The sequence below is a fragment of the Equus quagga genome, chromosome 4 (genome assembly GCF_021613505.1).
Source record: "Equus quagga isolate Etosha38 chromosome 4, UCLA_HA_Equagga_1.0, whole genome shotgun sequence".
Lineage (NCBI taxonomy): Eukaryota > Metazoa > Chordata > Mammalia > Perissodactyla > Equidae > Equus > Equus quagga.
Window position 1 is genome coordinate 26,847,503 of NC_060270.1, and position 17,071 is coordinate 26,864,573.

Genomic DNA, 17,071 nt, shown 5'->3' on the forward strand with positions numbered 1-17,071 from the left:
AATGATTTTTAATGGCATCAATGGTAAATGTATACAGCTTCCCAATATGATTACCTCAAAGACCACCATTTCCCTTGGCTACTTGCTTATCAAAGAGTTTGATCATGGAAAAAATATTTATGATGTAATGCTAATTGAAAATTTCAGAATTCTAAACTCCATATACCATGACACACAATGTAAAAAAAAGAATAAAATTTAAAAATAAATATTTAAACAAGAATTGGAAGAAAATGTGAAATGAATAATATTGCTGTTGTGAGAGTGGATTAGTTTCTCCTTTTCTCAAAATTATTTCATGTAGCTGTGATATTGGCGTTTTGCTTTGTTTTGTTCTTTTGCTAAGGAAGATTTGTCCTGAGCTAACATCTGTTGTCAATCTTCCTCCTTCTGCTTGAGGAAGATTTGCCCTGTGCAAACATCTGTACCAATCTTCCTTCATTTTATATGTGGGTCACCACCACAGCATGGCTACCAACAAGTGCTATAGGTTGGTCCCCAGAAACCAAACCTGGGCAATCAAAGTGGAACACACCAAACTTAACCACTAGGCCACAGGGCTGGCCCCTGTGATACCCTTTTAACAATTTTTTAAAAACTCAGTCATTACTTCATACTGACATAATATATATATAAAACAAGATTTGTTCTATTTAATGAGAAATAAGACTTAAAATTCTTTCAATTTTCTGTCCTACTTCTAAATGCCACAGGAAACGTAAGACTTGTATTTTTTAAAATGCATTGCTGGGGCAGGGCTGGGCTGGTGGCGTGGCAGTTAAGTTTGCACGTTCCGCTTTGGCAGCCTGGGGTTCGGCAGCCCGGGGTTTGCCAGTTCAGATGCCAGGTGCGGACATGGTACCACTGGGCAAGCGATGCTGTGGTAGGCGTCCCACATATAAAGTAGAGGAAGACAGGCACAGATGTTAGCTCAGGGCCAGTCTTCCTCAGCAAAAAGAGGAGGACTGGCGGCAAATGTTAGCTCAGGGCTAATCTTCCTCAAAAAAAAATTAAATAAATAAAATAAAATAAAATAAAATAGCTGTATGTCTTCTCTCTAACCTCATTATTCAAAAAAAAAAAAAAAAAAGTATTGCTTTTACCAGAATGCTGAGCTTCCAGATAAGTAAAACCTTTTTGAAATCAGAGCACAAGCTCTTAAGGTCAGTTTAATTCATCCAGCAATGAATAAATATCAAATAGTACCTTTTTAATCATAAATACTACAATTTAAGAAATATGTAGACAGACCCCCAAATTTTTTTAAGATATGTGAAAAAGATTGAAGGGGCAAATCATGTGTTTCTAATAGTTAACACTATCAAAAAAAATTATTAATAGAAATTCATAATACATTAAGAAAAATCTAAGGTATTTTTCCCTTTTACAGACTTCTAGATACCACTGACTACTGAGGGTCTGCAACTTGATTCAGGAATAGAAAGCCCTGTAACTAGGAAACAAGCCATGCAGACTAATAGATAAAGGACAGAATTAAAGCAATTAAGTGAATCTCTTCATCTCACCACACTTTGGACTCTGACTATATCTAACAAAAATGTTGCATTGGAAAAAATAATGTGAGATTAAAACAATCTGGGTTACTGAAGGGGTGGTAGTTAGCAGAAAAAACTGAAATTAAACAGGTGGCATTTTAAACCACCTCTAGAAAATCTAAAGAAAAGATTAATAATGATAATCACTTCTACATCTGACTCACTACAAAGACTTTTCCACGTAAAAATAAGTAGCAATATTAATTTATATACAGTTATTTTCTAATTTTCCTACTAATGATGATCTGCTTAGACACTGGGAAATGCATTACACCTTTAATATAATAGTCCAAAAACAAAAGTTTTACAATATTAAGAAAAGTTATCATTCCATTCCTTGTCCCAATTTTATTACAAATTGTACTTTACCAACTTTGACATTTTGTTTCATGCCCACAAACTAGATACAGCATCAAACGTCTAGTTATCATTGCAGAGCAAAAAACAAAACTAGCTTTAATTACGAAACGGCAACGTGCATACAACCAGTAGTGGTTAAAACAATATAAAATTTTACTTAACCAGATCTTGCACGTCAAACTCTATGTACCTTATCAGTGGAAATGTCTCTGCATCTAACAAATTACCAGATAAAGTACAGATCTGCTAAGGGAGGGAACTAACATTCTGACCTCCTTCCAAAATGACAAACTAGAACGGCAAAATTACACTCAAGCACATGGAGTACTCTTCTCTCAAATCACTCCACAGAGAACTTCATCATTTGCTCCGCCCTCTAATAACTCATGCAAAAAAAGTTCAGCACCATCAGAAACAAGACAGAGAGAATTCATAGAATGGCTTAGGGCCTTTCCTCCAGGCGGTAAGAGGATCTGCGTGTGCCCTTCGCAGGGGTCCAAAGGAAAAGAAAATCCGAGGGTTTAGGGGATACTGACACCCAGAAACTGATTTTCTCTCAAAGAAGTTTCTGCCGCCATCCCTATTTTATCAGCAGGAGGCCCCGGCGCCATCGTCTCGGTCTTTATGATTTTATTATGGGGAGGTGGGAAACGCCACCCAGGATTCCTCCAGGCCTTCTCTATTAAGGGGGGCGGGGGGTCCCCCCTTATTCTTCTCTTAAAAGCTCATTCTTGAAGGTACTCCTCAGCACCCCCCCTTTCTGGCGGCCTATCCCCCGGGATCGGTAAAGGCGCTGTCGAACCCACCGGCCTCGCCGTTAAGGCGGGAGGGCCCGAACACGCCAGGGCCACAGCGATGGCTCCGAGGGGCCCAGAAAGGGGAAGGGCAGGCCAGGGACGGGGGGAGAATGACCTGGCCGAGGAAGAATGGAAAAAGGAGGCGAGGGGATGCACTGCACCCCAGGGCTGCACAGAGAGGAGGAGAAGATGATGGAGGAGGAGGAGGGCGGTGGCCCGGGTGCGGCCCCCAACCTCTCCCGCCCCCAGGTCCCCGGGCCGGCGGGGGCGGATGGGCTCGGCCCATTCCCCGGGGCTGGGCTGACATGGGGTCGGGGGGGTCTCCCTCCACACTATGAGGAGACCGAGAACGAGGGTATGGGGTGCTTGGGGGGCTGTCTCCCGCCTGAACCCGCAGACCCGACGCCGTCGTCGCCTCTTCCTCAGGAGGGAGGACGGGAGCTGTGGGTAAAGCCCGAGGGAGGAATGCATGAAGGTGAGGGGAAGCCCGGGGCGGACTGGCCGCCCGCTCCAGACCCCACTCTCCACCTTCCGGTAACCGCGTCTCTTACCGGTGATGGCGGTGAACTGCTGAATTAACCCCTTCAGCGCCGACGACGCCGCGGAGCCCCCGTGGGCAGCCATCTTACCGCCGCCGCCGCTGCCGCCGAACAACAACACAGACACACACGGACCGCCCTCCCCCACCTCGCCGCGCGGTCTGCGCAGGCTCATTGACCGCCCCCAAGCTCCGCCCCTCCCGCCCCGCCCCCCCGCCGCGGTTGGCGCAGGCGCACTTCTAGACAGGTCCAAGAGCGCTCGCTCTGCTCTCCGGGATGGCTGTCCGGTTGCTGCCGCCCGCCGCATCCTTCTTTGCAACCTCTGGTGCCCTCCTTTCCAAGCTCTAAGGCCAGTCTTGTAGACACGGTATCGATTCCTGGTTTCCGAAGGAGGCTTCGGGCTCGGCAGGTAGTAGGCTTTTCGCGTCTTAGCTTCACAAGCTTTATTGCCAGACCCAAATGCAGATGACACGGGTTTTTTTCTTTTTTTTTTTTGCAGCTCCACAGCCCTCTGCTGGATTTCGTGCAGCTCCCATCAAAGTACTAATCCTACATCATTGCACTGAAGCGACTTTCGCACCTGCTCCCCAACCTTTAAACTAATTGCTTAGCTAACCTAGTGCAGCGACCCATCCAACAGAAGTAAAGACCAAATCCCTTCCTGCCAATAAAGCGCTGGGCGCAGAGTCTGACACATAGTAGGTTTTAACAAACGATTGTTCAGTCCGCTTTCCTTCAATAAATTTGTCAACTCGTGTCTCCCCTCAAGGTCTCACTTAATTTCCTCACCTATAAAACGAGGAGGTGTCATTTATGTAAAAAAAAAAAGTTTATATGTATGTACAGTAGAGGAAAGGAATGTATACCAAGGGCACTGGATAGTTGTCCTCAGAACGATAACGATTACCCCTAGAGAGGTGAGAAATAAGGGGGGTAGTGAGAGGGAGGATGGTGAAGGGAGACTTTGAGGAATTTTTTATCCTTTATGTTTAAACTAAGATAATATTAGTATGTTACTTATATAATTTTAAGTATTTTTTAAACAATTATGGGGTGCTCTCATGCACTCAAATCTGATGATCTCCCACCTTGAGAATAAAGTTAAAGAAACTCAGTTTAGGTTCTAGCCTCCCACTTCCCACCTCCTACTCACATATTTTGCATCTACATAGGAAAATGACCCAATAAAAGATGGGATGAGTCATCTGGAAAATTGACCCACCCTAAGAGTTGATAAATGTGCTACTGGGGTGAATCAGGAAATAACCAAGTAGGGGCCAGCTCTGTGGCCTAGTGGTTAAGTTTGGTGCCCACTGCTTCGCTGGCCTGGGTTTAGTTCCCAGGCATGAACCTACACCACTTGTTGTTGGCCATGCTGTGGCAGCACCCCATGTACACAATAGAGGAAGATTGGCACAGATGTTAGCTCAGGGCAAATCTTCCTCAGCAGAAAGAAAGAAAGAACCAAGTCAAATCAAGGTAACTATGGGGTTATAGTTTCAGGAAGATATGATTGGTGTGTAAGAAAGCAGACTCCTGGTCAAGAGTACTGTCAGTTAAATGACAAAGATTGGTCCTGGCACCACCTCCTAGGTTGCTGCAGTTCTCTGGCTGAGATGAAGAAGCCCAGGGACCACTCATGGATTTGGGAAGCTATTTGGTTCACAATGACAGAGAGATGCAAAAAAGGAGGGCAAAACCAGAGCAAGAAACAGTGTGACCTCTTCCTTCCTAAAGGCCTTAATCCTGAAGACTGTGTCACTACAGGCAACCATGCAAAACTGGGCTCCAAATAAAATGCTATAACACCATTGACTACAAAAACTAGATGTGGTTATTACTGCACCTCCACTAAATGGAGAGGCTAACAATGAGATCTGTAGGTTTATTTCCAAGGTCTTAGAATTCATATAGAGTGATGTGATGTTTAGATTAATCTTGTGAAAAAGTGGTAAAGATTGTGGCGTCCACAACTCTGGAAAAGATCTGGTAGAAATTTAAAAATAAGCTAAAAGAAAATGAGGCATAGCCAGCTCTGATGGCCTAGTGGTTAAAGTTCAGCATGCTCCTCTTCGGTGGTCCAGATTCAGTTCCTGGTGCAGAAGCACACTGCTCATCTGGGAGTGGCCATGCTGTGGCAATGGCTCACATAATAAAAAGGGGGGGGGGCAGGGGAAGATTGGTAACAGATGTTAGCTCAAGGTGACTCTTCCCCACCAAAAAAAAAAAGAAGAAAGAAAGAAAATGAGGCAGGAAATAATACAACCTTGAAAAGCTTTTTTGGATTATTAAAGAATGTGAAAGATCTTTAGAATAACAAGAAAATATGTTTAGATACATCCCCCAAATCATGGAAAATTATGTTTTTTAGAAAACACGGATTATCCTCAGAAAAGAAATTAAACTGCAAAAATATTATACATTGAATAATGGAAAGTTAAAGTTTTAGATGATGAAGAGTAAACATCTCAAAGCTAGACATGAGTTACTATTTGAACTATTTCTCCAAATTACGCTAGGCTTTTGTTTTTAATTTTAGGTCTGGTTTTAAGACTCCTTGTGTCAAAACAATTTGTAACATATTACTGTAATTTAAGGTAAAACAGAGTAAATGAACTAGAAGGTATCTTCAAGATAATCTGATTCAACACTTGTATTTTACCATGACTCTCCTGAGATTCAGAGAGTTTGAGAGAGTTGTTCAACATCACACAACAGTAGGGTAGAGCCTGGAATCCAAATGCCTTGAACCCTAGGTAAACGTACTATACTTTGATTATAAATTAAAATGGCAATATTTCTTTTGTTTAAAAAACAGATAATTAGATAATATAGTTTTTTAAAAAATCCAACTATATGCTATTGCCACAAGACATATCTCAAACATGAGGATAAAGAAAATTTGAAGGGAAAAGTAAAAAAGATATACAGAGGTGGTATTAAGGAATTGAAAGCTCGAGTGGCTATATTAATTTCGACAAAATAGACTTTAAAGCAAAACGTATCATTAGAGATAAAGAGGGTCACTATAATAATGATAACAAAAAGAACAAATCACCAGGAAGATAAAATAATTCTAAATCCATTTGCACCTAATAATATGGTCTGAAGTGTATATGAAGAAATTTGACAAATATTCAATTATACCGCCCCCTTCTCTCAGGCAAAAGCAGTAAAGATATGGAAAGTACTCATTCTATTCAAGCACATGTGGAACAAAATAAAAACTGGCCACAAAGCAAGTCTCAACAAATGTCAAAGAATCATTATAATATAGAAAATATTCTCTAAATACAAAGCAGTTATATTAGAAATTAGTTTAAAAAGAATAACTTTAAAAAGGACTCATATACTTGGAAAGTTAAAAGCAATCTTCTCAATAACTCAGGGACCAAAGACAAAATTAAAATAGTATATCATTCAGGGTCCCAACAGGTAACAGTCACTCAAAATGATTTATAAAGGAACAAATTTTAAATGTGTGGGTAGGACATATGGGAATCAAGGGACAGTGGAGGATCTGGGAGTAGCCACTGTGGAACAGTCGCAGCCTCTAGGTCCAAAGGGACAAGGAGAGAGCGGAGTTACTGGAATCCCAGAAGAGAGCAAATCTATTTGTAGAGCAGGCCACCTTTCAAGAAGCAGTGACCTTCTGTAAAGGGATGTAACCAGCCTGAGGCAATCGCACAGAGAGGAGACCAAGGAAATTAATACCCTGACCTCACTCTCCTCCTTCTCTTCTATCTCCTGCCAGGAATCCCCACTGGCAGTACCCAACCAGAAGCAGAGGGCACAGCAGCCCATTGATGTAGTCTGTACAGGCAGCCTATGCGGCAGAGAGCAGGGTGGAGAGAAGAGGCAGTGAGCAGGTCTGGAGGGGCAAAGGGAAGTTGATAGGCACAAATGGAAAGTAGAAAATATTTAAAACTGAATGGTCTTGGAAATATGTATCAAAACTTGTGTATGCAGTTTTAACAGTACCTTAAGGAAAAATATGTTATCTTAAATGGTTATCTTAGAGAAGACTAGAAAATAAGGAGCTCAACATCTAATCAAGAAGTTAATAAAGAAATAGCAGAGTAAACTGAGCAAAATTTGAAGGGGAAAATGCAGAAATCAATGAAAGAAAACAAAATACAAAAGAGAGGATTCATGAAACCAAAAGCTGGTTCTCTGAAATTACAAGTAAAATTTAAATCCTTTGACAAATTAGATTAACAACAACAACAAAAAAGACAAACAATATTAAGAATGAAAAAAGGAACATAGCAGTCACAGCAGTGATTTTAAAAATAAAAGAATATTATGAACAATTTTATGCCAATGAATTAGGAAATAGATAAATGGAAGTTTCCTGGAAAATGTAATTTACCAAAACTGACTCAACTATGAGTAGACTTATGATGATTAGTGAAACTGAATACAGCACACAAATAAGCAGACCCAGATGATTTTACAGGTGATTTTTACCAAAAAAAATTAAGAAATAGATGATCCCAAACTTATACAAATTATTCCTGAGAAAGAAAGGGGACAAATAGCTCCTCCTGTGAGGCTAGCGTGACCTTAACATCAAAACCAAACAAAACAGTAAATGAAAGCTCAGCCTCACTTAAAGTTACCAAAACAAAAATATTAAACTAAACCAAAATTTAGAAATCCAGACACACACATACATGTGTACATATATACATGTATATATTTATTTTTAATTGGATTTATCTCAGGAATGCAAGCATAATTTTACAATAGAAAGATCTTTCAATGTAATTCATAATAGTAGAACAAATTAAATCAGAGAAACCATTTGATTCACTTGACCAGATACATAAAAATCAATACTCCTTCACAAAACCACCACCACCACCACAACAAACTCTTAATGATCTAGGTACAGAAAGATTTTTCCTTAACCTAATAAAGTATATTTACCAAAAACAGAGTAAACAGCACTGTACTTAGTAATAAAACATTTAAAGTCAGGAACAAGATAAGTATGCACTCTATCACTATTTCTATTCAGCAATATACTAGAAGTCCTAGCCTTAGCAGTAAGACAAGAAAGAATATATAAAAGAATTTTAAAAGAAGGAAAAAATATTATTATAGACTATGTGATTATTTAGATAGAAAATCTAAGAGAACCAACAGACAAATTTTAGAACCAATAAAAGAGTTCAGGTACATTTCTGGATATAAAACCAATATATGTATTTTAAAACTATATTCCTAAACATGAGCAGGAAATAGTTTGTTTAAAAATGTCCCAATAACAACTAAAAATGTAAAGTACTTAAGCATAGATTTAACAAGAATGTACAAGCTCTTATGAAGAAAATGATAAAACTTTGATAGGCGTTAAATGAAGACATCTACTATGTTCATGTATGAGGAGACTCAGTATTATAGAGATGCCAGTTTCTTTACATTAATGAATAAAGTCAATATAATTCCAATCGAAATCCCACAATGTTTCTCAAGTATTTTAATAAGATGATTTTAAAATTCAAGAACAAAGGATCAACAATAGTCAAGACACTTTTGAAGTAGAAGAACGAGGTGGAAGTTTTGCCCTACTAGATATCAAGAATTATTATACAGGTATAATAACTAAGGCTGTGTGGTATTGGTGGGGGATAGACAAATAGAGTACAGAATAGAGTCCAGAAACAGACACAAACATCTATAGACACTGACAGAAGTGATGTTACAAATCAGGGGAGGAACAGATGGACTAACCAATCAATGGCCCAGGGACCAAATAAAATTGGATTCCAACCCCTTACCAGATACATGTTTTAATTTTATTTTTAAATTAGATTTATTAAAAATTTTAAATAAGAGTAGCACAATTTTATAACTTTCAGAAGAGAATATAGGGGCTTATCCTGACGGCTCCAGGTAGAAATGCTTTGCACAACTTAAGGAAGGGATGCTGCGAACTTTGTGCTCCAGGGGGCGCCATTCACGTAGAACACAAGGTGATTGGAAAGCCCTGAAATTGTGTATGACGCAAGTCCTGCTCAAGGATGGGAAAGACTTCTTAAAGAAGACATGAAATCACAATCCATAAAGGCAAAGGTAATAAATTTGACTACATTAAAATTAGAAATGTCTGTAACGTAAGGGCTGAGACTGGGATTTGAACCCAAATAAAAATGAATCGACAAAAGGGTTGAGGAGTGGTGTGCACAGCAACTATAAAAAGGAAATCCAAAGGATAAAAATATCTGTTATTTTTTTCAGCCTCTTTCAGGCGGGCCCAGTATTATTGCCACCAAAAAGGTAATATTACATTGTGGGACCAGCATTCAGTTGTTTAGGATATTGTGGATATCAGAAAACCCCAAGTCAGCTGGCTTAAATAAGAAGAAGAATTAGGGCAGGCTCTGTGCCCAGTACCACAGGGCCCCAGCTCTGCTTCTCTCTGGACTTTCCTTCATCTGTCTGAGCTTTGTCCTAAGCTGGTAGCAAAATAGCTGCAACAGTTCCAAGCATCGCATTCAGATACAGTAACATCCAGATGAAGAAGAGCCAATTTATAGCTTCTGCCAGGTCTTCTTTTTTTTTTAATCGAGAAAGGAAACATTTTCTAGAAGTCCCTTGGGAGACTTTCCTTCAAAATTCATCGGTCTAAATTGAGTCACTATTCTCTTCCTAATAAAGGGATGCCTGCCAAGCGATGTGAGATAAACATAACTGGTTGAGTAAAGCATATGGCTTTGTGGAGGAAGATGGATACTTCCCTAGAGTCTGGTGCTTTTAGGAAGAAAGGGGGAGGGGAATGGATGTTAACCAGGCAATCAACAGAATTTGCTCCATTCATAAAGCTTCACTCTGAGCATGATGAAATATCCCTCCACTTCCCTTCCTTCTGATTCTCCCGTTACCCAGAATCCTTCTGAGTGATTTAATTTTTCCAGGTTCCTTGATACCAGGAAAGTGGTGTAAGAGTATGTGGGTCACTGGAAACTTACATCTCCCAATATGAGATTTAAAAGTTGGTATTTTGGTTTAGGGTTAGAGTTTTCTGTTCCTTTGGGTTTTGCTATTTCCAGGATGTTATATAAATGGAATTATACAGGATGTACCCTTTAGAGTCTATTTCTTGCACTTAGCATAATGCATTTAAGGTTCATCCTTGTTGTCATATGTATCAGTATTTCATTCCTTTTTATTGCTGAGTAGGATTCCACTGTAAGGATGTACCACGGTCTGTTTATCCCTTCACCAGTTGAAGGACATTTGGGTCGTTTCCAGATAGGGGCAATTATGAGTAAAGCTGCTATAAACTCATGTATAAGTTTTTGTGTGAACATAAGTTTTCATGTCTCTTGGGAAAATACCTAGCTGTAGAATTTTGGGGTCATATGGTGAATATATGTTTCACTTTATAAGAAGCTGATAAACTGTCCAGGGATTTTTAGATTTCAATATTGAGAAGATGTCTGGCAATCATCACCTTAACTGAATGATCAAACTTAATATTACTAAGAATAGGACAACCTGATATTCTATATTCCTAATGTGATGTGTTAGGAGGTACACAGCATCACTTATGACATATTCTTGGCAAAATTGTTACCCTGAATCTAATCCAGTTTCTAGGCCTAATTTCTAGACTACAAGAAATAGGAGATCAAGAAACAAGTTAAAGGACACTATGAGGAAGCACTCAGGCAAATCAAGAATATGGCTATTCACAAGATAACTGTCTTGGTCTATTCAAAGTGTCAATGTCAGGGTCAGCCTGGTGGCATAATGGTTAAGTTTGCACACTCTGCTTTGGCAGCCTGGGGCCCACAAGTTTGGATCCCAGGCATGGACCTACATACCACTCATCAAGCTATGCTATGGTGGCTTCCCACATACAAAATAGAGGAAGATTGGCACAGATGTTAGCTCAGGACCAATCTTCCTCACAAAAAAAATAGTCAATGTCATGAGTGGGTGAGGGGAGGTTGGGAGGGTGGGAAGGCAGGGGATTTGTAGGCGGGGGGATTGTTGTAGAAGAAAAGAGAGTAAAAAGACATTACAACCAAATGCAATGCCTTGATTGGATCCTAGTTGTAAAAAAAACAAGAACAAAAAACAGCTATAAAAGACATTTTTGGGGAAACTGAAAATTTTAATATGGACCCAATAAAGAAATTATTAATTTTCTTAGATGTGATAATGACATTGTGGTTATGAAAAGTGTTCTTATTTCTCAGAGATGCATTCCAACGTGTTTAGGGATAAAATATCACAATGTCTGCAACTTTCTTTTAAATGCTTCAGCAAATTAAAAAATATATAAAATAGCTATGATAAAATGTTAACAACTGTTGAATCTAGGTAGTAGTATATAGGCATTCATTACACTCTTCTTTCAACTTTTCTGTATGTTTGAAACTTGTATAAAATAGCTGAAAAAATTTTAATTATTGTATTTTTCATTTCTGTAAATTCTATTTATATTTCAAATCTGGCTTAGTTATTTTTTAAAAAACTATTTTTTTGTTCCTTGCAGATACTTTCAAGCTAGTATTTTATTTCTTTAAATATGATAATCATAGCTATTTTTTCCTGCTTTTTTCTCCCCAAATCCCCCCAATATATAGATGTATATTTTTTTAGTTGTGGGTCCTTCTAGCTGTGGCATATGGGACGCCGCCTCACCGTGGCCTGAAGAGTGGTGCCATGTCCACGCCCAGAATCCAAACCGGCGAAACTCTGGGCTGCGAAGGTGGAGCCTGCGAACTTAACCACTCGACCACAGGGCTGGCCCCCAATCATGGCTATTTTTTAATCCATGTCTGATAATTCCAATATCTAAAGTCTTTTCATATCTGTTCATTCTGTTTATTGTTTATACCTCTTCTCATATACGGTGCCTGGATTTTTGTGTGTGTGCTTATTTTATTTTTTTACTGTAAGGTACTTATTTTTTGCAAAATTATTTATGGGAATTTTTTGAGGTCTAAGATGAAGGGGCATTTTTCTAGAGGGGATTTACCTTTGTTCCTGCCAACCATTTAGGGGCACTACTATACTGGGACCAATTTAAACTAAATTCATAACATGAGGCCTTCTCAACCACACAGCTGATATGAATTTGGGCTGCAAGTCAACCTGTGAGAGCTGGCCTGGGGCTACAGCTTCTCAGGGACAGCCCCCACTCTCCATTACCCATCATGAAGGCGAACTGCCATGCAGCCCCATGGAGACAGGATTATTTATTCCTAGTTTTCTCTCCCTTACCAGAGGGGTCCTAGTGTTATGGATAATGTTTCATACTACATTCCTTTTATGGACTGAATTGTGTCCCCCTCCATGCCAAATTCATACGTTGAAGCTCTAACCCTTAATACATCAGCATGTGCCTGAATTTGGAGATAGGGCCTTTAAAGAGGTGATCAAATTAAAATGAGGCCGTTAAGGTGGGCCATAATCCAATCTGGCTGGTGTTATGTAAGGAGAGGAAATGTGGACACAAAGGAGACACCAGGGATGCTCATCACAGACTGAAGACCATGTGAGGATGCAAGGAAAAAGCAGCCATCTCCAAGCCAAGGAGAGAGACCTCAGAATTAAACCAGAACTGCCAACACCTTGGTCTTTGACTTCTACCCTCCAGAACTGTGAGACAATAAATTTCTGTTGTTTAAGCTGCCAAGTCTGTGGTATTTTGTTATGGCAGCCCAAGTGGAATAAATACAACTCCCCACTTTATGTGGCCCTGGCCTTTGACTTCTTTACTCCACATCCCAAGGGGCTATACAATTGTGATCCAAGTTTGTCAGATTTGGCATTTGCCCTCAAAGAAAGGAGACTTCAGCACTCCCTTTTCCTCTTTGAGATCTACTCTCTGTTTGACTTTGGCCCAACAATTTCTTACTATCATTTGTCAGCTCTCCAATGGTTTTAAGCAGTTTTGTTTGTTTTTAAAATACAGTAGCCTCCCCTTATCCACAGTTTTGCTTTCCCCAGTTCGAAAATATTAAGTGGAAAATTCCAGAAATAAATAATTCATAAGTTTTAAATTGCATGCCCTTCTGAGTAGCATGATAAAATCTCACACCATCCTGCTCCATCCCGCCTGGGACGTGAATCTTCCCTTTGTCCAGATATCCATGCTGCATACGCTACCTGCCCGTTAGTCACTTAGTAGCCGTCTTACTTATCAGATCGACTGACATGGTATTGCAGTGCTTGTGTTCAAGCAACCCTTAGTTTACTTAATAATGGCCCCAAAGCACAAGAGTAGCAATGCTGGTAATTCAGATATGCTAAAGAAAAGCCACAAAGTGCTTCCCATTATGTGAAAGGTGAAAATTCTTGACTTAATAAGAGAAGAAAAAAAATCATATGCTAAGGTTTCTAAGATCTATGGTAACTTTTATTAGAGTATATTGTTATAGTTGTTCTATTTTATTATTAGTTATTGTTCTTAAACTCTTACTCTGCCTAATTTATAAATCAAACTTTATCACAGGTACATATGTGTAGGAAAAAAACATAGGACATATAAGGTTCAGTACTATCCACTGTTTCAGGCATCCACTGGGGGTCTTGGAACATATCCCCCATGGATAAGGGGAGACTACTGCAGTATCCAGCATTTTTAGTTGTTTTTTGTGGGACAGTCTATCCAAATACCTCCCTCTACAGATCAGCTTTGCTGAAGCTGCAGCTCTAGTGTGGTGAGGAGTTAATGTACTAAAGACAACAACAGTCCCAATAGTGGAAGACTTCAGAAAGAAAGAGGGAGGGCCGTCGAAGAGGGGAGAAGAGGAAAGGAGTGAAGGAGGCACGTGGAGTAAGAGGGAAGGGAGAGAGTGAGAGAAAAGGAGACTAAGAGAGAGGGAGAGGGAAATTGGGGTAGAGAGAGAAAGAGAAATAGAAGGGAAAGGTCAAGAAATAACAGATCAGACATAGGAGATGAAGAGGAGGAAAGAGTGAAGGACACCCTCAAGTCTTCAAGCACAGGAAAGGAGAGAAGGGTGGCGCTATCAAGAAGTCTAGGAAAAAGTGAATTTTCAGAGAATGACCATGAGTCTTGTTTAGAGGGATAGTGAGAAAAATCAAAAAGTAAGAAAGGAATAACATTTTCAGTCAAATGAGAGTTTCCATGTAGTAAGTATAAATCTTAGTGCGGGAACTCATGTAACAAGAAATGTAATTTTATTTTTCCATAACTCAATTTAACTTTTATTATTTCCAGACCAGGGAATCTTTATGTAGTCTAGGAGTCAGGTAGTCATCAATTAATCTTCCAAATCTATCAACCCTCATCCTGAGGTTGTTTTGTTGTTGTTATTGTTAACCACCCTGAGGCCTAAGATTTGAAATTCAAAAGCTAAGAATTAACTCTTTTTCTTTATCCTGCTTTCTACTATGTCTGGCATTAGTTAGGAATAGTTTTGGTTGTCAATAACAGAAACTTGAATACCAGTGACTTAAATAATAGAGAATTGTTTCTCTTACATCACAAGATGTCCAGGGGTAGGCAGGCTGGCACTGGTTCAGTGAAGTCATGGCTGATAACTCTTGGCCTTTTGCTCATGTTTGCAAGATAGCTTATGCAGCTCCAGCCACCACACCCACATTTGAGGTAGGAAGAAAGGAGAAAGGCAAAGGAAAAACTTTCCTAGAAACCCCCAGTAGATTTCTGCATTTTTATCATTGGCCATGATTGTGTTTTAGGGCATAATTGCAAAGAAAATTACTTCTCATCCAAAAGTCCATGAGCTTCATGATGATGAGACCTGGCTGTTTGTCCCAAATTAGATTCCACAGGACAGGGACTCCCTTTTACAGAGCAGCTCAGGGCCACATTCCTGATACTATCTGTAGAGGTTTTACAAAATATCAAGGAGTGACATCAGAAACATGGTGGAGTGAGCTGTTCCCTTTGTCTCTCCCCCTTCAAACTACAAGTAAATGACATTCATTGATGAGCGGAGGATACCCATACAGCACATGAGGATGCCTGAGAGACCTGAGCAGCTATACATCTGAAGGTGGGTGGACTACACACCTGGGGAGGTTGTGGAGATAGATGAGCACTCTCCGGCCCCCAGGCAGCCCAGTACAAGCATGCAACTGCTCTCCCAGCTGGAGCGCTCATAGCATTGGTGCAGCCCCAAGTTTGGGAGCATGACTTGGCATGACTGTGGAAACAGGTGACAGCAGCACTGAGCCCCCATGTGATCACTTCCCTGTCAGGTGGTAGAGTCCACAGGGCTGCATGGTCCACAGAGAGTGGTTCAGGGTTGGACCCATTGGGGAGGCCCTGCCCACCAAGCACAAAGGCTGCTGCAACATAGGAGAAGATGGCTGAGACTAGGCAAATAAGCTCCCAGTTGCCTCAAATGCCCATAGCACTGCTGCAGCCCTGAAGGGGGCAGTATGACTCAGCAGGACTATCAGCAGGCAGCAGCAGATCTGAGACCCCACGTGATCACTCTCTGGTTCAGTGGGAGAGCCCACAGTCCCAGGGGGTGGCTCTGGCTTGGACCCAGTGGGGAGGCTCCCCCCCATCAAGCACAACAGCTGGTGTGACCTAGGAGCAGACCTAGCAGCAGACGACAGCCATCTGCAGCCCAGGTGAATGAGCTCCCAGCTCCCACAAATGCCCACAGTACCACAGTGGGCCCCAAATGGGGCAGTGTGATTCAGTAGGACTGTGGGAGCAGGCAGTAGCAGCCCTTAGCTCTTGTGCAATTGCTTTTCCATTCAGGGCAGACCCCACAGGGCTGCTGAGATCCCAAGAAGTAGCCCAGGCTCGGACAGGCACAGCTGACAAGGATTGTGGTGGGTTCAGATTACACAGCTCCTGCCTGCCCCCCCAGTGGTGGCAGGTGGAACCTGCAAGAAGATAATATCATTATGCGATGGCAAAAATCCACTCTATCAAATGGTATGAAGAAATATCTTAATACTCCAAACCAAAAGGAGAAAGACAAATGCCCAGAAATCAATCCTGAAGACACAGAAATCTACAGTCTAAATGACAGAGAATTCAAAACAGCCGTCATAAAAAAAAAAAAAAAAAAAACTCAACAAGTTACAGGAGAATTCAGAAAGACAGTTCAATGAAATCAGGAACAAAATTAATGAACAGAAGGAATTCTTCACAAAAGAGATAGAAACCATAAAGAAAAACCAATCAGTATTGCTGGAGATGAAAAACACAATGGATGAGATAAAGAAAAATCTCAAGTCCTTAAATAACAGAGCTGATATTATGGAGGGTAGAATTAGCAACCTAGAGGATAAGAATACGCTAATGCTTCAGATGGAGGAGAGAGAACTAAAACAAAAAGAAATGAAGAAATTCTCTGAGAAATATCCAACTCAATTAGGAAATGCAACATAAGGATTACAGGTATTCCAGAGGGAGAAGAAGGAGAAAGAAGCAGAGAGCTTGTTCAAAGAAATAATAACTGAGAACTTCCCAAACCTGGAGATGGAGCTGGAATTACATGTAAATGAAGCCAATAGAACTCCTAATTACAGCAATGTAAAAAGGCCTTCTCCAAGGCATATATTAGTAAAGCTGGCAAAAGTCAATGACAACGAAAAAATATTAAGGGCAGCAAGGCAGAATAAAATAACCTACAAGGGAACCTCTATCAGGCTTTCAGCAGATTTCTCAGAAGAGACTTTACAGGCTAGGAGAGAGTGGAATGATATATTGAAAATACTGAAAGACAAAACCTTTCAGCCTAGAATACTCTATCCAGTTAAAATATCCTTCAGATATGAAGGAGAAATAAAAACCTTCCCAGATAAACAAAAGCTGAGGGAATTCATCGCCACAAGACCCCTCCCT

The 17,071-nt window shown here is 40.4% G+C and overlaps 1 protein-coding gene across 1 annotated transcript in view; it reads right to left on the reverse strand.

Moving 5' to 3' along the window:
* The window catches only part of UBXN7 (UBX domain protein 7), a 41,907-nt gene extending 38,473 nt beyond the window's left edge, over window positions 1-3,434 (reverse strand). The window contains exon 1 of the mRNA XM_046658384.1: window positions 3,265-3,434. Within this exon, the coding sequence (XP_046514340.1) occupies window positions 3,265-3,427 (163 nt within the window). The 5' untranslated portion in view covers window positions 3,428-3,434. The remainder of the gene's footprint in view (window positions 1-3,264) is intronic.
* Between the last annotated feature and the right edge of the window lie 13,637 nt (window positions 3,435-17,071).